The sequence below is a fragment of the Alosa alosa genome, chromosome 20 (genome assembly GCF_017589495.1).
Source record: "Alosa alosa isolate M-15738 ecotype Scorff River chromosome 20, AALO_Geno_1.1, whole genome shotgun sequence".
In the NCBI taxonomy this organism is placed as follows: domain Eukaryota; kingdom Metazoa; phylum Chordata; class Actinopteri; order Clupeiformes; family Clupeidae; genus Alosa; species Alosa alosa.
In genome coordinates this window covers 25,849,489-25,875,359 of record NC_063208.1, presented here as the reverse complement: position 1 = coordinate 25,875,359, position 25,871 = coordinate 25,849,489, and the positions used below count along the sequence as shown (strand labels likewise).

At 39.7% G+C, this 25,871-nt stretch overlaps 1 protein-coding gene and 1 long non-coding RNA gene across 4 annotated transcripts; both read left to right on the top strand.

Moving 5' to 3' along the window:
• Positions 1-661: 661 nt before the first annotated feature.
• Positions 662-3,952, top strand: rpl15 (ribosomal protein L15). Its single transcript, XM_048229786.1, has 4 exons — positions 662-747; positions 1,445-1,626; positions 1,970-2,106; positions 3,585-3,952. Exons 2-4 carry the CDS (start codon positions 1,455-1,457, stop codon positions 3,888-3,890), a joined length of 615 nt encoding a protein of 204 aa, XP_048085743.1. The 5' UTR covers positions 662-747; positions 1,445-1,454; the 3' UTR covers positions 3,891-3,952.
• Positions 3,953-21,101: 17,149 nt separating this feature from the next.
• LOC125285151 lies at positions 21,102-24,754 on the top strand. Of its 3 annotated transcripts, XR_007191989.1 has the most exons (4): positions 21,102-21,179; positions 21,880-21,967; positions 24,463-24,607; positions 24,710-24,754. It is a non-coding gene; the product is annotated as an uncharacterized LOC125285151 (long non-coding RNA). The 3 variants fall into 3 exon arrangements; XR_007191988.1 differs by lacking the exon at positions 24,710-24,754 and having other exon boundaries at positions 24,463-24,700; XR_007191990.1 differs by lacking the exons at positions 21,102-21,179; positions 24,710-24,754 and adding an exon at positions 21,288-21,605 and having other exon boundaries at positions 24,463-24,700.
• The last annotated feature ends 1,117 nt before the right edge of the window (positions 24,755-25,871 follow it).

Genomic DNA, 25,871 nt, shown 5'->3' with positions numbered 1-25,871 from the left:
GGCCGGTGCAATGAGCTGTCAGCACACTTAATTAATCATATCTCACTGAATACCGAACAGATTTTCACGCGGTTTTTTTGCTGCAAAGGTCATACATGTAGCTATGATACAGGCCACATTGTTCGAAAATACAAAATACAACCAATAGTACGGTAATGTTAAATCTTTTGTGAAAAGTAAATCCCCCCGAGTATGGTCCGCCGATTTGATCAGGAACATGCTGCACAGTCTTTCATCATCTTGTGTTTTTCTGCTGCAACGCAATGAGGAGTATGACAGGTCAAGATGGCGGCCGCATTTCCTTGTTTCCAGCAGCCAATCTCGATCTATATATTATGTCTATGGAGCAGAGACCATGATATTTTTTTAAGAAATTCTCTGGTGGTACGAATCGTTTTCTGTCATTGGGTGGCAAAAACTAAATATATTCTCACAGAAAAAAACTGTTAACTTGTGCTATTTTGTTCATTAAACCCGCAAAGCAATTACAATGACTTATACAGGGGTATGTCCCTATGTCTATTCTTTCAGGATAGCATTACATAATAATACAATTAAACATTTTAACAGTGTTGCTATGGCAGATCAAAAGCGGTATCTATTAATATATTCTATGAATATATATTTTTATCACATCGAAAATAATTACCACATTTCCCAGGACCCAAAACAGGAACAGTCGTCACCGCCTGTGTCAAAAGGCATGCTGGGATTTCTTTCCTTCCTTTCCGGCTGGTACGCCATCATGTAAGCGAGATTTTTTAGCTTTTCTGATAATACAATCGCTGTTAAATCGTAGTCAATATAATACAATCGTGACCTCAGATTATGTACATATATAACGGAATGCATAAGCATATCTATCCAGTCATTATTTTTTAGTTTTTGTGTCTGCTATGTTGGTTTATGTTCAACTTCTGCTGTGCGAATCTATGTAATAAGCTAGGTGTCTGTAGTGCACAGTTACTACTTAACATATATTGTTCTATTTCAGTGGTTTTAAGTACAGGGGTTAATTTGTTGTAGGAACAGAGATAAAGCCATAACTAACCATTTTGAAATAATATGGTTATCGGCTGGAAGTATTTGTTTGTCATTGTTTATCTCCCAGTTAGTTGGTTATCCAGCTAGACCTAATGATGCATGCTTCTCTTGAGCGATGGCCTGGCTAGTTGAATCAAGTAGCTAACCCGTAGTGTTTTAGTTGCTAAAGTCCATATAGTTGTTTTGTTAATGTGGTTAGGCCGCTAAGTTATAACGCGTTGCTTCCCCCGTTTCATTATGTGGTCGGTATTGTCACCTAATGATAAACGTTAAGAACAGGTCCTATGGTGTTTGTGTCATAGACTGAACAGTGGATATAGCAGTAATTTACCAGTATTCTTCTGTTGTACACAATTATTTGTATGTTGCTTTGAAAATAAATCCCCTTTTTTTTTTGTAGCTGATACAACATGGGAGCGTACAAGTATATGCAGGAGTTATGGAGGAAGAAGCAGTCCGATGTTATGCGTTTCCTGCTTCGAGTCCGATGCTGGCAGTACCGCCAGCTCTCCAGCCTCCATCGTGCTCCTAGACCCACCAGACCCGACAAGGCCCGCCGTTTGGGGTACAAGGCCAAGCAAGGTGGGTAAAGGTTCTATCCTGTCCACATGTGTGTCTGTTGGAAGCATGGTGCATTACAGCCTGGGGTGCTCCAAACCTGGCTTTATCAGATGCTTACAGGTGGTGATGAATATGTGGTCTGAGTCAATGTCTAATGGTTGTGGTCTTTTGACTAAAACACAAATCTGTTCTTTCCTGACCTTTTGACCTAAAGACACTGTTTTGATGTCATGCATATACTTTGCTGTTTAACAATTGAATCATTGAAGTATCGCACAATGACTTACTGAAGAGTTGCCATGAAGTCCTCATCTTTTACCGCAAGTGCTGATATTTTTACATGTTCCGTGTTGCTCGTTTACAGGCTACGTTGTCTACCGTATCCGTGTGCGTCGTGGTGGCCGCAAGCGCCCCGTGCCCAAAGGTGCCACCTACGGCAAGCCTGTACACCACGGTGTCAACCAGATCAAGTTCGCCCGTAGCCTGCAGTCCGTTGCTGAGGTATGTTCATCTTTTGTGTAATTTGTTTGAATTGTGCACGCCTCCAGTCTGATGCTTGTGTAATTTGTGTGATCAAGGCAGCGGATAACATTCCGATATAGGTAATTTTATATCCCAATAGTGACTCCAAACAGGATGCTTTTTTGGTCTATTAAGTTAATTGGCATGCAAAGCCTAAAATGCCAGAATAATGAGAATTGAGACTACTGTACAGATCAAGAAAACTCTGCAATCATAGTTCAGATGCAAACAAATCAAATAGCACCACAGTGAGGCAAATAATTGCTAAATGTAATCAATGTGTGGTGGTGTAAGTCAGTGTTTTTCAACCACTGTGCCGGGGCACACTAGTGTGCCGTGAGAGGTCAGGTGTGCTGCAGAAAATTACCTAAATGTCACTCACTGGTCCAGAAAAGTAACTGTAGCATCAAAGAATTTATAACCACATGCCCTCATTGATTGTATGATTGTACTATTTGTGGTATGCAGACATTGTACGACGGGGGCCCCATATCCAGTATTCACAGAATCACATATCCAGTTCATAACAATTAAATTAGATGGTCACCTACAAATGAAACAGAGGGCGCTTGTTTTATTGAGTAGGTCTTGCATAGAAGCCATAATAAGGCCATATCTGTGTATTATTTGAAATTTTAGGCTATGGTATGTTTATTTTTTCTTCACACAGGATGTTAGTGTGCCGTGGGACATTTTAAGTGTCAAAAGTGTGCCATGGCACAAAAAAGGTTGAAAAGCACTGGTGTAAGTTAGTAGGGAAGGAGCAGAGGCCTATTTCATTAACCTTCCAATGGCGACTGACCTAGTGTTATTTTTTAGGCATAGACTTTTATATACATCTACTGAGTGGTGGAGGCTTATTTTGCACCCTGCAACGATCATCTATGCCATAACACAATATGCGATGGATATGTGAACTCTAATCACACATGTGATGTGGATTTTAGCGAGTGTATTGGTCTCTTTCTGCTCTAATAAAACTAATAGTATGGTGTGTGCAACAAACACAAGAATTTTACACTTTTATATCCGTATAATAAGATGTAATAAAGATGTTGAATCTGGAATCCTCTGGATCTAGTTCAATATCAACTATGTCTTCATTGCTCGTCCAGTGTGGAACTTTCATTCAGTGGTACAGATGTCTCATTGATGGTCTTCAGTAGTGATTTACTGAATGGCACTGTTTGATGGCTGTCCACCGCATGGTGCTCCTTGATGTGTGGAATCCTTTGATGTCAAACTTCTAGGTTGACTATCAGCAGGGATGGTATTAGTTTATTCATCTACAACCTTTATATACCTTGGTTCTAGTGAGATGCGATAGACAAATAAGTGCACTCTGAAGTGAGGTGCTGTAGCATGTTCAAGCTTTTAGTATGCCTTGTTAAGAAGTTGTGTGGTTTTGTATCCTAAACGGGGACTACTAACAGGACGTTTTACTCTTTCCTCTGCAGGAGCGTGCTGGTCGTCATTGCGGAGGCCTCCGGGTGCTGAGTTCTTACTGGGTGGGTGAAGACTCCACATACAAATTCTTCGAGGTGATCCTGGTCGACCCCATGCACAAGGCCATCAGACGCAACCCCGACACCCAATGGATCACCAAGGCGGTGCACAAGCACAGGGAGATGCGCGGGCTGACGTCGGCGGGCAAGAAGAGCCGTGGCCTGGGCAAGGGCCACAAGTTCCACCACACCATCGGAGGCTCTCGCCGTGCCGCCTGGAGAAGACGCAACACCCTGCAGCTGCACCGCTACCGCTAAGGGGCACGCTAGCTGTCTCTGTACATTTAGCCAAAATAAAAGAAACCCTTTTTATGGTGGTCCTTCCAGTCTCCTGTTCTGGCTTTGTTAGTTTGTCTTGGTTAGCATTTGGACATAATGAGTCAGTTTTCCCATACATGGACTAAGGCTAATGTTTGACTGAAAGTAGTCACATAATAAAGCATTTTATCAATGGAGGTTTAAGTCTAGGAATAGGCTGAAGGCATAGGTGTGCGCTCCTACAGTTTTCAGTCGTATAGTAGCTGTAGTATACTAGGACTATTTGTTATCCCTCAACCCTGTTAACCTTATGTGGGTAAAATTGATTTCATAAGCAAGCCACCCCTAAGAGTACAATTTTCAGGAGTTACTTCACTGAGTAACTTGATAGGGTTAGTACTTGAAGTACTAAATTCTGAAAATGCCTTTTCTGCAGATCTTTTTTGTATTTAGCCTAGCATAGAGTAGGATCATGTCTCCAAGAGGCTGAATAACCTAGAGGTTTTGTAGTTCATGTTGATGACCAGTAGCTCTGGTGTTCTGTGCTCAAATCTCCCAGTGTAGCTCTGCATCTTCTGCATGTTGCCTGAACTCGTGGCTGTTGCAGAGTTGGTGGACATGCGCACGTTTTTAGAGTAATTGCCCCTTTATTCATGCGAGTACATAAATATAGATGAGCATTGTGTGTTTATCCTGGAATGTGTGTCCTAAAACTTTTTAATAGTAAGACAGAACATGGCCTTTTCAGGCTTATAACAATAGTAGTGAACATAAAATAAATATAAAAATATAAGATATGAATATGTTCAGGTTAATAGACAAGTGCTATTTCAAGAAAAAGTCCTTGTATATGGCTCTAGAGGCATTTCTTAGTAAAAGTTGGGAACAGGATTTTTGTATCATGTTTAACATGTGCTGAATCCAACTAGCCATGTTCCCAAGCAGAATTTTGAGTTTTTGGAAGGGTGTGAGGAACCAGTGATGCGTTGAGCAGTTTTCACCATCCTCTGCCGTGCTTTCCGGTCGGAGGCAGAGCAGTTGCCATACCATACTGTGACAGTTGGTGAGGATGCTCTCAATGGTGCAGCGGTCTGAGGAGAGAGGTTGTGTCCTTTAGTCTCCAGGAAGAAGAGATGCTGGTGAGCCTTCTTGATCAAGGTAGGGTGTTGAGGGTCCAAGAGAGGTCCACAGAGATGTGGACACCCAGAAACATGAACTGGTGACATGCTCCACCTCAGTCCTGTTGATGAGGATGGGGCTTTGTGTGCTAGCTTTTGACTTCCTTAAGTCCACAATAAGGTCTCTGGTCCTCTTGGTGTTGAGAGCCAGGTTGTTAGGTGCTGGACCTCCTCCCTGCAGGCTGTTTCATTAGTGTTGCTGATGAGAACAATCACAGTAGTGTCCGCAAACTGACAATGGTGTTAGAGCCATATACAGGTATGCAGTTGAAGAGGGAGTAAAGGAGGGCTCAGCACACGCCGGTGTTCAGGGTTGAGGGTTGAATAGGTGAGGTTATCTAATCGAACAGACTGCGGTCTGTTGGTTAGGAAGTCCAGAATCTAGTTTCAGAGGGAGGTATTGATGCCCAGTTCTCTGAGTTTGTTGATCAGTTTGGAGGGGATAATGGCGTGGAACTGAAGTCAATGAACAGCGTTCTCACTACGTAAAGATTGCATCCTCTGGGCTCCTGTTCTGGCAAATTCTCTTGAAGCACTCTATACTGCAAACAAAATCTACCTCTGGGTACAAATAAAGTAACTTGAACTTGCACTAGTTATAAAGTTATTCATTTAGCTATTAATTCACAGGACATTCAATCATTTTACTAACACAAAGGTTATGAAGAAATATGGGTAACACTTTATGGTAAAGGTACATGAATTATCATGAATTCATGCATTAATTCATTCTTTTATATCCTATGAATCATCAGGAATTGACAGGAATTCATATACTCTCATTCATGATGACCTCATGTATGAACAACACATCAACTAAAGCATTAGGTGTGATGGGTATATCATGATTTATGATTTCTTAAGCATGATAATGAATACATGAATTTTAGCTTAATTGGTCATGCATTCATCATGTCTGTGGCCCCTCAACTAAAGTAGTGAATAATGACATGTGTTTAGAGAACTCCAAAGTTATGTTCAAATCAGAATTTGAGCAGTGATGACCACATTTTTGTCATAAAAATAAATAGTCATGATCATGCTTAATACATCATAATTCATAATGATGTGCACCGTACCTAATACTTTAGTAATGTGTTCATGTATGAGGTCACAAATGACAAACTATGAACTCAGTAAATTCCTGATGATTAATTAGATATTAATGAATGAAGTAATACATAAATCATGAATTAATGATAATTCATGTACCCTTACCGTAAAGTGTTACCGAAATGAGTAAAGGCCTATGTAACTTACTCCAAGACTACATACATTACCAACCTAATTCACTTCAATTATGTAAAATGTAATGTAAATCAGGTTTTATGGCCAAGTATACTTGCATATACAAGGAATTTGGTCTCTGCATCCCATCCGTGAATTAGTGAACACACAGGTCACACATTGAAGCACACATTAACCTGGAGCAGTGAGATGCCTTGCTACAGTGATGCTCGGGGAGCAGTGAGGGGTTAGGTGCCTTGCTCAAGAGCACTTTTTTTCTACTGGTCGGGGATCGAACCGGCAACCCTTTGGTTTCAAGCCCGAAACCCCTTAAAAAACACAAGTCTCATTCATCAAATACCGTGTGCCTGCTCAGTTATAACATTTTAACAATTACATTTTTCAAAGGTTTTTTCAGGTAATTAACATAAGCATAATATAGATTGTTTTTCTTTTTTCACAGCCTGTATCCTTGATCTATTGGCCGAGGGAGATTTCTATGAACAATATGAATTCATTTACATGGTATGATGACATCCTCCCAAAGAAAGTGCCCAAAATTGCCATTTTGGCAGCCATTTTGTTTATGCTAATTAGATGGTCATAAACTCAAAATTCAGCTTGGGAACAGGGCTAGTTGGATTCAGCACACCTTATAATTAAAAAGTCCTGTTCCCAACTTTCACATCTCAAACATATCTCCTGTTTATAAAGGCAACATGGACAGGACTATCCAAATGAACAAAATACAGCCCTGTCACATTCATAAAGCCTCTGAAAGGAGGCCATAGGGACTTAAATTGGCAGTGGTTTTATGATAGACTATAGACTGACTTTGAATATAGATAAATAAGAGTTATATATGAATGAAAGTAGTTCTATAGATCCCATTGTCACAAGTTAGCGTTTGAAATACACACATTTCCTGAATTGGTGTAATATTCTGTTTGTGTGCTCCTTTATATCTTTATATATAGTCAATGCTTTATATATGCTACCGGCTTTTATATTTTCTTGTTTTTGAGGGTAAATATATTTTGTCTGTTGAAAGAACACCAGATGAATCAGAGAAGCAGTGTAAACATTGCTGATGTAAGTGATCGTTGTAGCAGCACATGCCTGATTTTTAATGCAATATTCTACTTCTAAGTGTACAGAGACCTATCAGCAACTATCTTTTCTGTGTCCCAATGGCAAATTGTGTTTGCTAATCCAAGTGAAACGTTTTAAAAGGATAACTGATCACTGGAAAAATATTTTGCAATTATGTTTGCATAGCTGAAAACTGATTCCATGATTAAAAAAGCAATACAACTGGCTTAGATGAGTTTGGTGACTAAGGCATCAGCTATCAAATGGCCAGAAACAAAGAACTGTATTCTGAAAGATATCATTCTGAGAAATTATGTTTTCTAAACAAAATTCAAGAGTAGACCATAGGGTTGATTGACAGCCATCACTTCTGTTTGTAGGAGATAAAAATCCTACCTCACAGGTTCTCAACTGGCAGCTTTGTAATATAGTACAAACAAACATGAACATCAGTGTAATATCAACAGAACAGGTGGCCTCGGTTGCTGACCTAGATAAAGGTGTAAAGAAGAAACACCCCAGACTGACCAATGAAAATGGCCAACAAAACTGATTGTTGACAGAGTAAGACTAGGGTACTGTAGAGAAATCTAATCTGATCAGATGGCAAAGAAGAACATTTGTTAGACAAAGACCATTGCTGGAGGAGTGTAGCCTATGACTCCATCCATCAAGAAAGGTGGAAGTGTTGTGATGATCTGGGGGTGTTTTGGACTCAACTCTATTCAGAATTTGAGGGCGGGGCAGGGTAAATTCGGGCTGGCCTCCAGGCTATAGGAAACATGAAGAAAGATGGCAATGAATGCTATCACACCCTGTGGATGGCACTTGATTGGATGCAGTTTCCTCCAAAAAGGACAGCTCAAAGCACAGCTCCAACCTTTGCAGGAACATTGTAAAGGGAATAAGTCAGCTAGTAGGCCTATCCTGTCTATAATGGAGTGTAAGGGACATTTCTAAGCAACCCCAAACTTTTAAATGGCATTCTACAAAAATGTAAATACATCATGAATCATCTCAAAGATTTGACTTCAGGTCATAGTAAAATCAGCCAGTGCAATATTCTGCATGTTTAGCACACACACATTTGCACACAGTGCTGTATGTGGAAGAAATAAGCTTAAGATGACCGTAGAGTCATTTCAGCATGTTTTATTCCAGGTAGTCAAACATGAGCAAAACTCAACATGTTGCATCATAACATAAGTGTCTTCAGTTTACAAGCCATTGCCACTTCAACTATATTCAGTTCATCAAGTCTCAATCAACACCTTTAATCAGAACACTTCATGAGTGCAATTCAACAGGTACACACAGGTGAAGTAAGTTGTTATCCTGTTAACACGACACCCCTCTATCTGGGGGAGAAGTGAGAATAGCAAGTGGATGGAGGCCAGCATGTAAAAACCTGAAAGTTGCTTGAAGAATCCAGTTCAATCTCAGGGCTCAGAGTTCTCATGCACTATGCTTGATCTCAGGCATCAGTCAAGCTTCAAATTTAAAAACAAATATTTATATAGAGCAGCTACAAACATTTTGGAGAATACAGTCACAGACATGATCTGCTTGATTACTAACAGAAGCTGGTGTTGGTATCTGCAGGCTAGTCCATCTTGCCTAAATTTTATCGCAGCAACCCAAAATGGGACTGGCCCCCACATGCTTGACGACATCGGGTCATGCTCCTAATGAGGCGGCGGATGGTGTCCTGAGGCATCTGCTCAGATGTAGACAGGGCCATGAGCTCCTTGACAGTATGTGGTGCTACCTGGCAGTGTTGGATGGACCAAAACATAATGTCCCAGAGATGTTCCAATGGATTTAAGTCAGGAGAGTGTGGGGGACAGTCAATGGTATACATTCCTTCATCCTCCAGGAACTGCATGCACTCTCACACTATAATGTACATTTTTTCCTCTGGTTTCTCGTTGGTGGAATGAGTTGCCTATGTTCTGTGTTCCTGTGAGTTTTAGATCTTTCAAGAGGGGTGTAAAGTTGTTTTATCATGATTTTCTATTGATTTTCTTATTTTATCACCAGTTTTAAAATATGAACTGTCAGGTGTATATTTAACAAATGCAGTGGCGCCAGCAGAAAAATTTGACAGGGGAGGCCATTGCAAATCTTTGGGTGGCACACCAAAACGGGGGGGTTATTTAAATTAATAGTAATATATCACATATAATATATTAGGGCCACATAAGAAGAGTTTGGCTCCAAAACGCTATATTCTCCATTTAAATGCATTTTCATAATTAATTTTTTTAATTAAATTATTATTTTGTTTTCGGATCTGTAATTGGGTAATTGTTATTTAATCAAAACAGCACAACTGTACTTTTATTTATATTATCTGAAAAACACAATTAAATAACATGACTTATTAATGTTTATTATTATTATATTATTATTGTCATTATTGATATTTGATATTACTGACATTGTTATGATGATTATTTTGCACAATGTTGGCTACCATCATGTTTAAAGTAAGGTTCATTCTGTAAATCCCTTTGGACAAAACCGTCTGCCTAATTATATAACTGTAACCATAACCATGTTTTTACAGAGCTTTGCCATATGGGTGATGCCAGTATGAGTCTTGGCCAGAGTTAACAGTTAACACTACCTCACTTACTTCTCTCATGATTTAGTACACATCCTCATCACTGATAAGTGTAATTGCCCTGGTGTAATTCAGTGATTGTGTTTTAAAAGGACTTGAGAGACAGGCAGACAAATAGATGAATGGACACATACCTTCCATCAAGAGTAACAGTAAGAGATAATGAAACAAAATGTGTTGGCCTTCCATGAATCAACCAATCACAAACTTTCTGTGTCAGATATTTGACATCAGTGCAGATTTAAGCTGATGATACAACGTCTTGAGCAATGTTGCAGGGCAATGTTCCTCATTATTGTGGTTCTGGCATGTTCTCTTTGATATTGGGCAACAGTTTCTTTTCTGAAAAACGTTAATCATCAGTAGGGAAATCATTATGATCATCCAATCACAATACATGAAACTGGTTATGTGGTTGCCCAAAAATTGCCCCATGTATATGACCTTTATAAATGATAAATTAGTCATAACAAACAAAGTATATTTTTTAGGTATATATATTTTTTTCAACAAAGAAAAGCATACATTGGAGGTAAAAATATGGGTCTAGGGACCTGAGTATTTCAATGTGACTTTTTCAGATATTGACAGTTTATGAGCTAAATATGGCTATAATACTACATGGAAATGGACTTAAAATAAGCAGAAGGGATATCAAAGGGATTGGATTCCTTGTATCAAACAAAGTAGAGAAAATACATTAGGCTATACAACAATTTAAGACTAAAGGAAGCTGAGATAACTTTTCTCTTTTCGGCGGGGGCCATTTTGGATTTTATGGATAACTTCCACTAGGGGGCTACCCCAACTTGTATCCATTAACACCCTTAACCTGACCCTAGCCAGATGAATGTCGTTCCGCTTAGCTCCGCCTAGCTTCACTCACATCCATCTGGGACCTCTTCCATTGAGAGTGATTTCTCCAACCAACTTTATGGTTTAGCCAATCAGGACGCAGGGTGGGAGTTTCATAGATGTGACATAGCGTAGAAGCGACTGTAAGTCTGTTATTAGCGTCACGGGTTGGCTTCGATGTGAGTGGTTGAAGTAGCACGTCAATAGATGACGGACAAGTGGCTTATTCAATCATATGCAAGCATTTTTTGATTAGGCCCAGCCTTCTGAAGCAACACTTCAATGGATCGGTTCCAGATGGATGAGTGGAGCTAGGCGGAGCGAAATTCATCTGGCTATTGTTATAACACCCTGCCAAAAATCAAAAACGTATCCAGAAGCAGAAGTGCCCAATTTTCATGAATTGCAATCTAGCTACAAGGACAAGACTGTAGTTTACCGCAGAGAACGTCTAATAAGGGTAGGATGATTTCTGCATGACATGTAATTCCCATTTATTCTTGAAGCTGAAATAAATCTGAGAATGTTTATCGGACATGCTTGGTTTTTACTGCAGGTAGGCTACGTTAATCTTAAGTTATATCAATAGCCTAGAGTAGCCTAGGTAAAATAATGTTACCGTTAGCATTGGTTGAGTGATAGAGGCCAATTTGATTATTGATGTATTTGTAGAAACCATAAATGCGGTTATAGGCTATACCAAGAACATTGATAACAGCACTAATTGCATCTTTCGACTGTCATCTCATTTGCTTATAACCTAGGCTACTAACAGGAGCTAAGTGAGTTAGCCACAACACGTTCGCTACGTGAAGGTTTTCTAATGGAAAATATTATAGGCTACCTGAAAGATAACCTGATGATGCATCCTAAACACCGGGCTGGGACATTTAGCTCAAAGTCTCAAAGCATCTGAGTCAACGTTAATTCCCAAACACCCAGGCTACTTCAATCCTCTCTATTAAAAAGGTGATTCAAGTAAGGAAGAGCATGGCTCAAAGTAGGACTGAAACTACATAAATTCGTCAAAGTGAATCATTTGTGTCAACTCGCCGCAATGTAGATTTATTAACGCACCCGTGATCTACATCTCCATTTAAACCAAATGTTTTAGAATACGCGTTGAGAGATGTATCCAGGGCAGGGCTGTACCTACACATATTTGTTGCACGTGCTACATTCTTTGCGATGGATGATTTAGTACCAACGTTACACCGGTCCAATACAGTTTTGCCTATGGCTATACCGTGAGACTGAGACGTTTTTTGTTTGTTCGAAGTGTGTGTTTAGGGTGTGAGAGGGGAGTCGATGTGCTTTGATTCCAGCTTGGTAGTAGTAGTCTATGTGATTAAAAAACACGTGTGTGTGAAGTATCCAAACAATGATAACGCTTTCATGGCTGCTTCAGCCATAGACCTTGAGCTACTGTACAGTGGGTTGGGTTCCATTTAGAAGTGTCGCTTTCCGTGATTCACACAGCTGCGTGAAATGTATTTAGCCTGGCTAGCGCCACCACTTCTCAATGAGACGTGGTCTGGGAACCAAACGTTCATTTTCTCGTATTTGAAAAAAATGCCCAGATCCGTTTATTGGGTGCCACGGATGTCTATCAAATGCGTCTGTGCATAGCCAGAGACTTTCTAATGTGGAGACACAGCACTCAAAAAAGACTCCATAGAAATGCATGGGGCTAGTTTGTCACGCCAATATGGCGTTGTCTACACATATCCCACCCTTCCTCGGCAAAGCGTCGACATGTGAATACATTGAGCCAATCATGTGGTGTGTTGTGAAGACATCGTGCCAATCATGTGTTGTGATCTCGCCGCTGGAGCAAGATTGGTGTCGTGAAGCCTTGCGCACGCGCACTTCTACCGAAATGGATGCCCGACGAGTGCCCAAAAAGCGTTGTCAAATGGCCACCGAGTGGAGGGACTTGCCTAAAAGGACTTTGGCATAGCTCATCGTCTTGCTTTCCCCCCTGTTCTGTGATTGGTTCCCTATCTCAGGCGAAAATTTGCTCCATGGTCTCCAGGCTGCCTTAGCAGCGTGAATCAAATCGCGCGCAAGGCAGCATGGGAACACCCAGGCTAAAATGTATTACTACTGATATGCAAAACTATTAACTTTTCGCCAAGAGGTGGCAGCTTAAGTCCGCTTGATACTGTAAGCCATTGGTTCCCAAAGGAGATTTTATTTGGGTCGCCAGCATAGCCTAGTGACAATTGATGTTGTCCCTCTATGCATTTTTGCATTTAGAATAGCTCTGAAACCCGGGGCGAACACGTCGCGGGGGGCGCCAATGCGTGGATATCTCAATTGCAAAATTAAACAATATTTCTATCGGGCGCCTACAATGGACTAGGCTGGGTGAACTCAGCCTGATCTGCCGGCGATTCCTTTTCGATTTCTTAAAAGATTGAGCTTGGTCTGGCGAAAGCCAGACTAACCATGGACCTCATAGTTGCAAAATGCAAGGGAACGTGAATCAGCATATTATTTGCACAAACAATAACGGACAGTAGCTCTTCAACTTGGCCCGTTAAAATGTGTATAAACAGTCTAGCAACGCATTTCATGAAGGCCCTTTTGGACATGTCAGTTATTTGCACCACTGGGTGCAACGGCATTTTGTTTTAGACTACTGGTATTTAATTTGTGCATTGACAATAAAGCTGAATATCATATGAACTAGAAGACTAAACTTATGCATATGTAGAAGAAGAAACATTCACAAAAATCCATGACATGACCTCTCTTCTTGATAGCTGTTGAAAACTGCACGGAACTGACAGGGATTGTTTTGTTTAATAATAAATAAATAAATACATTATGCTGCTACCTGCTTTTCAAATACAATGTAGCCTAAAGGTGTACCTTTAATCAGTCCAGTTGCAATGGATGGACTGTGATGAACTGCCCTACTTGTGATTGTTTAGATATTTTAAAGGTTTTATAACAATGCTACAAATTTTTTGGCAAGTGTTACAAATCTATTCACCTTTGCAGCGCCAGTAGGCTACTTTGTGTGCGCCCGCAAACACACATTCCAAACAAGCATACACAAAAGTTTCAAGAGTGGGGGTGGAGTAGAAGATGGAGACAAATTCATTTATAGGATTTATTTTCACGGAATGGATGTACAGGACTGAGCGGCGGTCATATTTTGTACCGCTATGCGGTACATCTAGTTTAGACAGAAGTAGCTATTGCACTGGTAAATATATCACAAATTCCCATTGAGAGACTGTATAGCCTACTGATAAGCTAGCTAGCAGGCAAACTAACTTAGCTAACGTTATATTATAACCATTGTTCTTTTTTCTACCTGTAGGCTATACGTTAACCTTTGTTCACGGCCTGCTTAAACACAGCGCATAGGCCTAGGCTATTATTATCATTCACTAATAAGGTCAAGATTTCACTCAAGCATCACTCAAGCACTAAAGAAACACAATTGAGACAATAGATTGACCATATTGTACAAATGTCATAGGCATGTTACATTCATGACATGAAAAGTGGAACTTATAGAACGAAAATGAGAAATTACTCAGTCGGCTAAACGTTTTAAACTTGCGCAAAACTGATGAACCCAGCATCGGTGCGTCGCATAAATTAAAACACAAACTGAAGCCGCACAGCTTGACCATTGGACAATCCTACCACAAAACATTCCCATAGGCATGCAACGTTTATGACATAAAAAGTGGAATATGAACGCATTTCATCACACCTGACAAATAAACGGGGCTGTGGCCGCGATTTTACTGTTTTATTGAGCTCTCAGCGCAGTGCTGACTTGCGCGTCTTTGATGAGCGTAGGCCGATACGAAGGAAAGCCCTCTAATCGGACGGGCAAGACTGACAAGTAGGCCAGCCCGTGGCTACGCGTAGCCTATGCCAAACAGGTGCTTTCTCTTCGACCTCCACAAATTAAGCTAAAGTTAATTCGTCGTTTGAATAAGTTTGCGATTGACAACGCGACGTTGTGATAAATAGGCATTCTAACTTTTGCAAAGTCAACTTGAATGCATCAAATTTGAACAAAGTTGACCGAGGTGAAGTTAGTTTGATATTTGATATTAGGATATTCGACAGATATTAAAAAAAAAATGTATGCGGCCAGTTTCACCCTGTGTTTGCAGACAATGCACAAACAGATGACCTGTCTACTTGCTCCCAGCCGACCTTAGGGACCGTCTAAAAAGTACCTTCTGAATTACCTTCATAGTCTTTTTTGTCAATAGCTTTGACATCATGTGACCTAGTGACTCCAAACCAATTCAAAATAGTTATCCTATATGGGACTCATCAGACACACCTCTTTTTATAGTCACTGTATGCACACTGTATTTTATATGAATATTTTTTTTTAAAAATACATTATATCCTACACTGTAAAAAATAACACTACATCTTACTGCAGTAACACAAGTATACTTTACTTACTATAGGCTGACCTAGTGTTCTTACTAGAGTAACATTAGTAATGTGCGAACTTGCAACAATGGGGTCTAAAACTTGAGATACGAGTAAGCTTCACAACTCAGACCTGAGTAAACTGGACTCACGCAGTGCACACGCAGACAGTTGCAGACTGGGAGCATTCTGGATTCCACAGCCAGCGGTCGGCAGTGTTACGGTGTGGCTGACTTTTGGGATGGGAGTGTAACAGCTTCACCAGTGACTTGCTCTGTCCGGTAAGTTTACAGTATGTATTAATGTGTCAAATGTTTACAGTATAGGTTGAACTAACAGCATTTGTGCAAAACTGTACATTCGGTTTCATTAACAACTGGGGTAATGTTAAGTTCAACTTGCTAAGTGGCGATATATCGCTAGCTGCTAACAGTTTGCAGCTAACTGATAGCAGCTATGCGAAGTTAACACCAAAGATCTTTGTTAACACTGCCTCAGACCATGCTGAGCAGAAAACAAATATTCTAGGTATTCAAGCCCTTTGATATTTTTGTTATCGAAGTTATGAGGAAGTGGTGGCCTGGGGTCTAAAACTAGGTTGTATAAATTTGCCAATAGCAGTTGTCTTCATGAGCTCTCTTAATGAAGTTTAGTTCTAACGTTAGCCATTTCTCATGAGAAACGGCTTGCTAGCATGCTAAGTTGATTCAAAGCGTGTAAAGATTAAACTGTGTATGGTTTACGTCGATATTCCTACTGTATTGATAAAACAATTAGGATAATTGGACTCATAACCTTACTGACTGAGAAAGCCATGGTCTTTTATCTAAAATCTTTCGTTGTGATTTAGCAAGAGGACTTAGGTTGCAGTGTGTGGAATTTGAGCGAATGTGCGTTATTGAGGTGCAAAATGGCATCATATAATTCCAACGTTATGATTGACATTTTAAATTCTATTGTGATAAATGTACTAGGCCTGAAGCAATAGAGAAAAATTAACTTGCCAAATCATAATATTTTTAGCTTAACAGTATTAATTAGGTCTCTGGAGAAATAATTTAAATTAACATTTAATGTGATAAACTTAATCAGCTGTTTTAGTTAAACATGGCCAATAGATGCATATTGATAATAATTTTGCCCTCTTTTTCTTTTTGCAGTTGGAAAACTGAAAATGCAGAGCAATGAACTGGACATGTAAGTTGTGCTTGTTTGGATGTGAAGTCAGAGGTCAGTTGCTCAAACACTACTGATTGAAACATGGAGGTTACACCCAGAATACTTGACCGAAAAAAACTGCAGAGGGTGGTGAAAACTGGCCAGCGCATCACCGGTTCCTCACTCCCCACCATCAAGGCCATCCAGGGCAAGTGATGCTTGCGTGTAAATGGCAGCATCATCAAAGACTGTTCTCACCTCAACCACAGACTGTTCACCCCCCTCCCCTCTGGGGCGTTACAGGTCTCTCTGCACCCAAACCAGCAGGTTCAGAGGAAGATCCTTCCCTGCGGCTGTCACCCTACTGAACTCTAGCTGTGCATCCCGGTGACAACCAACCAACTAAGCCCCCGCCCGATGCCTCCTTGCCTGTGCCTGTTGAGGTGTCCACCATGACCACGGCAAACCTTGACGGGGACACCCCCCCCGTGGACAATTGCACTACCCTATCCCACCCATAGTGTTCTATTTATTTACAAATGTACATACTGTAATTACACATATAGCCATTCCATTTTCTACTGCTCTTCATACTATTCATCCTGCACATACACGTATTCTTACTACTGTTATAATGTTACTGCTTCTGCACTACAGTACTGTTACCACACTGCACATAGCTGTATACTGTACATATATGTCTATATGGTTCATACCAAATATATCCATATTTATTCTGCTAATACACTGCACATATTTATACCTAATTTATATTACTCTAAACCACCTTCTGTAAACCAACCTATCCTGTCTATGCACCACCTGTCTTTGTACATCACATTGCATTTTTCTGCTTTTTTTGCACTTCTAGTTAGATGCAAACTGCATTTTGTTGTCTTTGTACTTGTACTCTGCAAAATGACAATAAAGTTATCTAATCTAATAGTGCCAACTATTTGTGTATATTCTGCAAGTAAACTTTACTATCCAACATAAAGTACCCTTTACAACTCAAAGTAAGGGTAACTCATTTAACAGTAGTAAATACAACTTTGTTTCAAGTAAGCTTTACTTGAGGGCATGAAGTAAACTTTACTAGTTGGAAGTAAGTAACCAGAACTTTAAAGTCTTAAGTAAGGATAACTTCTTCTAAGTAAGCATTACTTGTAGACATCAAGTAAACATAACTTGAAAGAGAAAAGTTTTGTTTACTTAACTTATTTAAGGCAACGAGTTTCCACCCTTTTTTCAAGTAACCATTACTTATTATTTTTTACAGTGTATATGAATGGTCCTCTTTTTTCAATACCTCCCAAGTCATGTGATCTAGTGATATCTAGTGATATTTTAGGTCAAATGGCTTGGGAGGTATTGAAAAAAAGGATTCTGTTTTTTATATGAAATAATGTATTTTCTTTAAAAAATTCATATAAAATACAGTGTATATACAGTCGCTATAAAAAGAGGTGTGTCTGATGAGTCCCATATAGGATAACTATTCTGCATTGGTTTGGAGTCACTAGGTCACATGACTTTGGAGGTATTGAAAAAAAGGAGACTGTTTCTTATATGAAATAATGTATTTTCTTTAAAATATTCATAAAAAATACAGTGTGCATACAGTGATCATAAAAAAGAGGTGTGCCCGATGAGTCCCATATAGGATAACTATTCTGCATTGGTTTGGAGTCACTAGGTCACATGACTTGGGAGGTATTGAAAAAAGAGGACCATTCATATAGGATATAATGTATTTTTTTTTTACAAAATATTCATATAAAATTCAGTGTGCATACAGTGACTATAAAAAGAGGTGTGTCTGATGAGTCCCATATAGGATAAATATTCTGCATTGGTTTGGAGTCACTAGGTCACATGGCTTGGGAGGTATTGAAAAAAAAGGAGACCATTTCTTATGGGAAATAAGGTATTTTCTTTCAAATATTCATATAAAATATTGTGTGCATATAGTGACTATAAAAAGAGGTGTGTCTGATGAGTCCCATATAGGATAACTATTTTGAATTGGTTTGGAGTCACTAGGTCACATGATGTCAAAGCTATTGACAAAAAAGACTATGAAGGTAATTCAGAAGGTACTTTTTAGACGGTCCCTAAGGTCGGCTGGGAGCAAGTAGACAGGTCATCTGTTTGTACATTGTCTGCAAACACGGGGTGAAACCGGCCGCATAATTTTTTTTTGAACATCTGTCGAATTTCCGAATATCAAATATCAAACTAACTTCACCTCGGTCAAAGTTGTGTAGGCTACACCGCACCAGTTGTAGTCTGCATGAAGTTCTTGCACAAGCCACCGTTTTGATTTCCGTAGGGGAGATGCGGGCTGAACCCGCTTGAGGGAGAGAGGTGCAGGGAGAGAATGGGTGCTCTACACTACGCACATCTCTATTAAATAATGTAGCCTAGACTAATCCATATTTTAAATATTTTAAATAAGCAATCATGGAAACAATAAGTCAATAGGCTAGACAGATATTGTGAGTAGGCCTAATGCAGGAATGGACGTTACAGTTATTCAGTAACTATAACGAATTACTGAAATTTAAAATGTAATGTGTTACCTTTAGACTACTTCGTTTTCCAATAAAGTAACAAAATTACAGTAATATACGTTACCCCCAACACTGGCCTATTGAACTTTGGATGATGGACAGATGTCAGTGCCCTAGCCTAATTTAGCCTACCCTCGGAAATAATTCTACATTGTCTTTATACAATATATTTAACTGGTCTAGACATGGTGTGGTCTATTGGGTTTCACGTAATTTCAACATACAGCTTTACAGAATAAATATTGTTAACATGTTAGCCTATAGGATTCTCACGGTAGCCAGCGTCTGTGACGACACCTGAGCTTACCAAAATGGCGCCCACAGAGTCATAGAACGTACTTCAACATATCCAACATATTCTCAGAGAATCAGAGAATGTCTAATAAGGGGAGAACACTTCACTCTCGGAACGCTTCCGGTGTGGTACTGCATCTAGGGGCGCTCGCGGGCGAGTCCAGAATGAATGGAGGTCTATGGAGCTGTACCCCTCAAAATCCACTTTCCACGGGATGTAATTTTTTTTCAAGTAATTTGAATATTGTATTCGAAAGGGGAGGCAAAGACAATACACTTGGTTGAGTGTTATATTTTTTAAAGTCACTTAATTGTTCTAAAAAGCCTTTCAAACGTGTCAATGACATCATTCATTAGCATGATCATAGCATAGCATAGCATCAGTGCTAGCGTGTTATGGGCAACAACAACCCAACCTGTAAGAAAACGAAAGGACATGACTCCCGGATTATTTCACTTTTGATTGATAATCCATATCCATTTTGCGAAAAATAAAATAAAATCTGAGGGTTTCAGTTGTTAAATAGGTGAAAACAATACAATTTATGTAGCCATGTAGCTCCATAGGACCCCATGTATTTTGGACTTGCCCGCGATCGCCATCTAGGTGAACTCTGGTGAACTGCAGCCAAATTCGGTTTGTATGGGATTAAGGGCCCGTCCACACGGAGACGCTTTTTAGGTTAAGCGCCAGAGGTTTTGCCCGTCTTGGCGGCGCCCAAAAGCGAATCCTGTAAACGCACTGCCCGAAAACCGCACTTTTCTGAAACCTGGTCCCAGAGTGGAGAAATCTGAAACCGTGAGCCCGTTTGAATTCGTTTAGACAGCGAAACCGCACATACTGCTTGCGTATCGATGCTGTCATCGCCACACCTCAGCTGCCCTGGACTTGCACTTATAGTATTGCCTAACAATACTAGTTTTCATACATGACATTACCTACGATTACACTCCATTAAGATAAATATCACAACTGGTGCTGCGCGGCCGATAGCTTATGACTTGGTGGACTGAACACTGTTTTTCCGGTGTTTTTAATGCATTCTAGCTACTGTCAGTGACGCGAGAGAACTTAAGTTATTAGGAAAGTGCGGTGTAAGTTTAGGCTACATTAATTTGTGCGTAGTGCCAGTGTCATTCATTTATTTTACATGTCTTACAACATATTGTGATACTCCGGACACTCTTGTCACATTCGAGGGAAACTTCCCGTACTTTATTGAAATCAAGTAAACTCTGTATAACAAAGCGAGTTGCTGTTTTAGCCACAACTCACGCATGCAAGGCATTCACCACCAACTCTCTCGAACCCACACCACACACACACCCGCGCACACCCACACACGCACACGCACGAACACTCCTAAACTCCACCCCCCAATTCCCCTAAAAGGCACACAACAATTTAAGAACTAACCAGTAACAGAACACAATTATCACACACAACTCGCAGGTTATCACAATATATACATGCATTCACAGTCGAGTGAAATCAGATATAAGCATACAAAGACGCTTAGAACTCACGTTAAGCCGATGGTAGCACACTGAATGCAAATGCGCGATTTGATTTGATGCAGGCAAACATATTGACTGTTACTAACGAAGGTTTTATAACAATATTATAAATGTGGCGACAGAATAGCCTAGAACTTGGGTAAGCCTTGCGTTTAGTAGCCTAATTGCGGTGATAGCCAAAACTAATGTGAATCACGGACTATCCTACAACCAAAGAAAGTAAAGGTGATTAGTAGGCCTACACTCTTACACACCTTTTGCCTAAAACGGGTTCTATTTCATGCACGCGAGGGTTATTTGAACTTCAACGAATTTTTATGGAACCATTCTGGACTTGATTTTAACGGTAAGGGTCACGAAACTTTTATCTCCTTTTATCACCCATTTAATTGTGTTTTCTGCAAACCACTGTATGAAGCGATACGATGGTTTTGTCAGCTGTCGAAACTGTCGGTCGAAACAGCTGTTAGTTTGTTGTTAACGTTAGTGTAGCTAGAAACTATCTTATCAGTTATCTCTACTAGCAGATCCATCATGAAGATAAGTTTACTTCTTACTTGTCAGGCTTACAATAAAATCAACTATTGCTTTTTTATCGATGATTTTGACCGTGTATTCGGTGTTGATGTTCATTGACATTCTCTAACGATAAATTAAGCTAGCTAATGTTAGCGTACTAGCTAGCGGATAGTTTAGCACTAGGGAGTTGAGATAACTAGCTACTAGTGCTAGCTAATCAAACGTCAGCCAGCCAACAATCCAAAGTGATACGGTAGCAGTAACATTTCACGTTTCATTACCAGACTGTTTTGTTAATTTACAAGGAAAACCTTATATAGTTCCATATATACAGTCTATGAGGAAAACATGTCATCAAATAAATGGTGTTGAGTTTTGTCATTGGCAACACAAAATTGTCACAATAATATAAATCAGCTAACTAACGTTTATGTTTATGGTAAATGAATACACACATTGATTAATGCATGATTTAATGTTAAGTTACATACTTTACTTTTAAATTACTAGATTTTCTCTCATTCCAGATTATAATGGTGGACAAATGGACCAAAGACGAGGTTGGCAAGTGGCTCCAAAGTTTGCATTTGGTTGATTACAAAGAAACCTTCAGAGGTATGCCTAAATGGATTTCTTCAATATTGTCTGCAATGTAGACAGATGCAGTAGAAGTTACAGAAGTGTTGCATGTTTAAGAAATCACATTTATAGAAAACACAGAGAAGCTTTACAGCCAACAAGTTCCAGTTCAGAAACAACAGTGTTTGAGCAGGTACAAGAGGACGATGTTTTCGATGTAGATGATGAGGATTGTGATGAAGTAAATGGAAGATCTTTGCCAACAAATGATTTGGACACACTTTTGTCTGGACTGAAACAGCATGTGGCTCTTTTTATTTTAAATCTCCAGGAGAAGCATCTTTTACCAAAAGTGACGCAAGACACAATTGTCACAAATCTACAATTTGTTTTGAAGTTCTTTCACCAAAATTATGCTGAAATCATAAAAATTCCATTTAGAAAATGCAGGCTTCAAATTAGAGGGACCACGAAGACTTGGATGTTTTGCTGTCCAATGACAGAGTATTCGATTCTGTATTTGAGTATGTGCAGTCAGAGTACAAACTTCTGCAGTATAGTAAACAGCATCTTCATCTGGTAGAGCCTGTGCAAAAGGTTCTAGGTAGTAACAGCCAGGGTGGTGAAGATACCTTTCAGTATATACCAATAACTGATGTTCTAAAGACCCATTTGGAGAAACAGGATATTTTTAGTCATTCCAAAGGACCTGTGAGAGAGCCCCAAATACTTTTCTTTTAAATGACTTCACTGATGGGGAGATTTTTCAAGGAAGTCCTTTTTATGGTGATTCTAGTATTGTGAGATTGCATCTCTATACTGATGAATTTGAAGTTGTAAACCCTTTAGGCTCCAAAAAATCAATTCACAAGCTAACAGCATTTTATTTTACAATTGGCAATCTTGAATCAAATTTTAAATCACAATTGAGGTTCATACACCTCTGCATACTGGTGAAGCACAAATTACTCCAAAAATATTCATATAGAGACATTTTACAACCCCTTATCGATGATCTTAAGACTTTATACACTGATGGGCTCTGGATCTCCTTGAATCAGCAACATATAAATTTAAAGTGCGCTCTAGCTACTGTTTCAGCAGATAATTTATCAGCGCATAGCTTGGCAGGATTCACCTGCTGTTTTAGCAGTGGACGTGTGTGCAGATTTTGCATGGTCACCTATAAGTGCTTGAAGTCCCATGTGAATGAAGACAAACTTATAATCCGATCCTCTCAGGTGCACAAGTACCATCTGGAAGCACTCAAGGAGAGTAGTGAGGTTTCTAAACAGACATATGGTGTGGTCAGCAAATGTCCATTTAGTGAGCTGGACTACTTTGATGTTACAAGAGCATTTCCACCTGACTTGATGCATGATTTCTTGGAGGGCATTGTACCTGTTGTGATTTGTCTCGTCATCAAGGCATTACATTCCATGCATATCGTCTCACTGACCGACATCAATGCTGAGTTAGATGCTTTCAAAATAGGAAGGAACGACAGGAGCAACATCCCACAGCAGTTATCTCAAAGTGTCTTAAAACAGACCAGACTACAAGGGTCTGCAGCACAGAATTGGTGCCTCTTCAGGATTTTGCCATTTCTTATAGGACATTATATCCCACAAGGTGAGGTCCACTGGGATATTTACCTGAAGTGTCGAGAGATAGGCTGAGTAATATTTTCCCCCTCCATGGGGAAGGGGTAATCCCTCTTCTCTGTCAACAAATAGGTGAATTCCTTTCTGATTTCCAGTCTGCATTCCCCGAGACTTTCACCCCCAAGCTTCACTTCCTCATACACTATCCCGTCTGATTCTAGAATTTGGCCCCTTGAAACCGCTGTGGTGCATGAGATTTGAGGGAAAGCACCAGTATTTTAAAAGATTATCCCGAAACACCTGTAATTATAAAACCTGTCCTACACCCTCTCTAAAAGACACCAGTTAAGACAGTGCTGGGAACTCCAATCACTAGATGTACTCCATCAGAGCAACTACACTGAGGGAGGCGACTTGTTCCATTCGGGCTTTGTCATTGGACATCCAGGAAGGAGTGAGTAGAAAAAAGTGGGATTGTGGACATCCCTAGTGAGGAGAAACTAAGTGTGGTCAGCTCCTCCTAACCAACAATATCAAATATACTGTAGATGACAACTTCATTATAGATTCTGTGGAAGAGGATATTCCTGTCTTTGTAAAGATTGCCAAGATTGTCCAGTTTAGGGGTGTTTGGATGATATTTGGACAGTTGTTGATTCCCAAAGCGTTTGACAGACATTACCATGCCTTCAAACTGGAGGACCAGAGAACTTGGATTGTTGTTCATCCAGGGTAGGAGAAAGATTATCACGCTCTTGACTCTTACGTTTATGATGACAACTTATTTATCACACTGCATCACAGTGTGCAAAGTTAAAGGTGAACATATAGATGAACTACTTTTAGTATTACAGTGTTTAAACAACATTAGTGCACAATGAAACTATATACACTTGAACTGAGTTGACATTTTTCTTTTTTTTAAAGAACAGGAAATTGATGGGGAGACACTCCTGGGCCTGACTGAAAGGATGGTGGAGAAACTTTTCCCTTTAATGAAGTCACAGGTGATGTTTATGAAGGAGCTGAATAAATTAAGAAACTCTCAGAACTCCCAGTCGTTCCCAGAACAGTAAGTAAGATGTGTTAACCAGTCTGTAGACATGGTAGTAAGTAAGCAAGCATTTAATTTAAGCCTGGCATTGATCTTACTACTTTTCCTCTCATCACCCAGATGTGAAGCTGGATTGCTCCTGGAGGACCATACACCTCGCTCACAGTGAGTATAGCATGTCTACATTAACTCATGTTCATTAATGTAATGTGTATGTAGTTGAAGTGTATGATGTTCAGAGAATATTAACACAGGCAACAAACTGTCCTGTCTATCTAGACTGTCTTGGCCTGGTGTTCAGATGCCATCTCTTCTGGGGACACTCGGTTGTATATGTTAACTACACACATTATAAGATTGCTTTGAATAATAGCCTATCCACTCTCTTTTAGACAAGAACCCTCTCGTCTTATATGACCCAACCATGGCCAGCAGTATTCAGTCTGCCAACCTTCCCCTCCTGAACGGCAAGCTGCTCTCCAGAGGAAAGATCCTGCCTTTAAAAGGAAGGACAAATCACATATCTGGGGCATTATTGATTCAAGTGCTGTTTGATAATGTCACTAAAACACACTTGGTAAGTTTAGTTCAAAATATAAAGCAGATTTATTTTTTACTAAAAAAGTTATTTTCCATTTTCCCAGGGTTTATAAACTTCAAGTTTTAGGGCCTGCTTACACAAAATAATTTTCACAGTTTTCTCTTGGTCAGTGGTGTAATGGCGTTATTTTTCACAGTTTTCTCTTGGTCAGTGGCGTTTTTTCCTAGGTTTCTCTTGGTCAGTGGCGTATTGCGTTTTAGGTAGTGTACTGAGCAGCCAGACCACTTTCGTTAGGTTGTTAATTACCACACCCCTTGGCGCATTATTTAAAAAAGAGAGGTGCAAAATATTTTAAAACAAACTTTAAGCGCTTTGAAAATAATGAGTTTTCCACCATGCGCCAGGGTGGAAAATAGGGAACGAGTCTGAGACTAGTCTGTGATTATAGGATGAGATTAAAAAGTCCTAAAGTAGGCCCTTAGGATGCATTTCACTAACAAATAATTATCTGTTTTAGGTATCCCAGTCACAAAATGTATGGAGATGTCCTGGGGAGTTTGATTACAAAATTTCCATTCTTAAGAGATGGCAGTTCATCTGGACATGTACGTACAGTACTGCTACTTGCAAAGACTCTTTCTGTTTTGGTTATTTTTTTTATTTCTGTGTAAATACTGTCATTTTACTATTGCAATTTGCATTGTATCCTTGTATCTAGGAGACATTGTTAGAGTGCCTCCC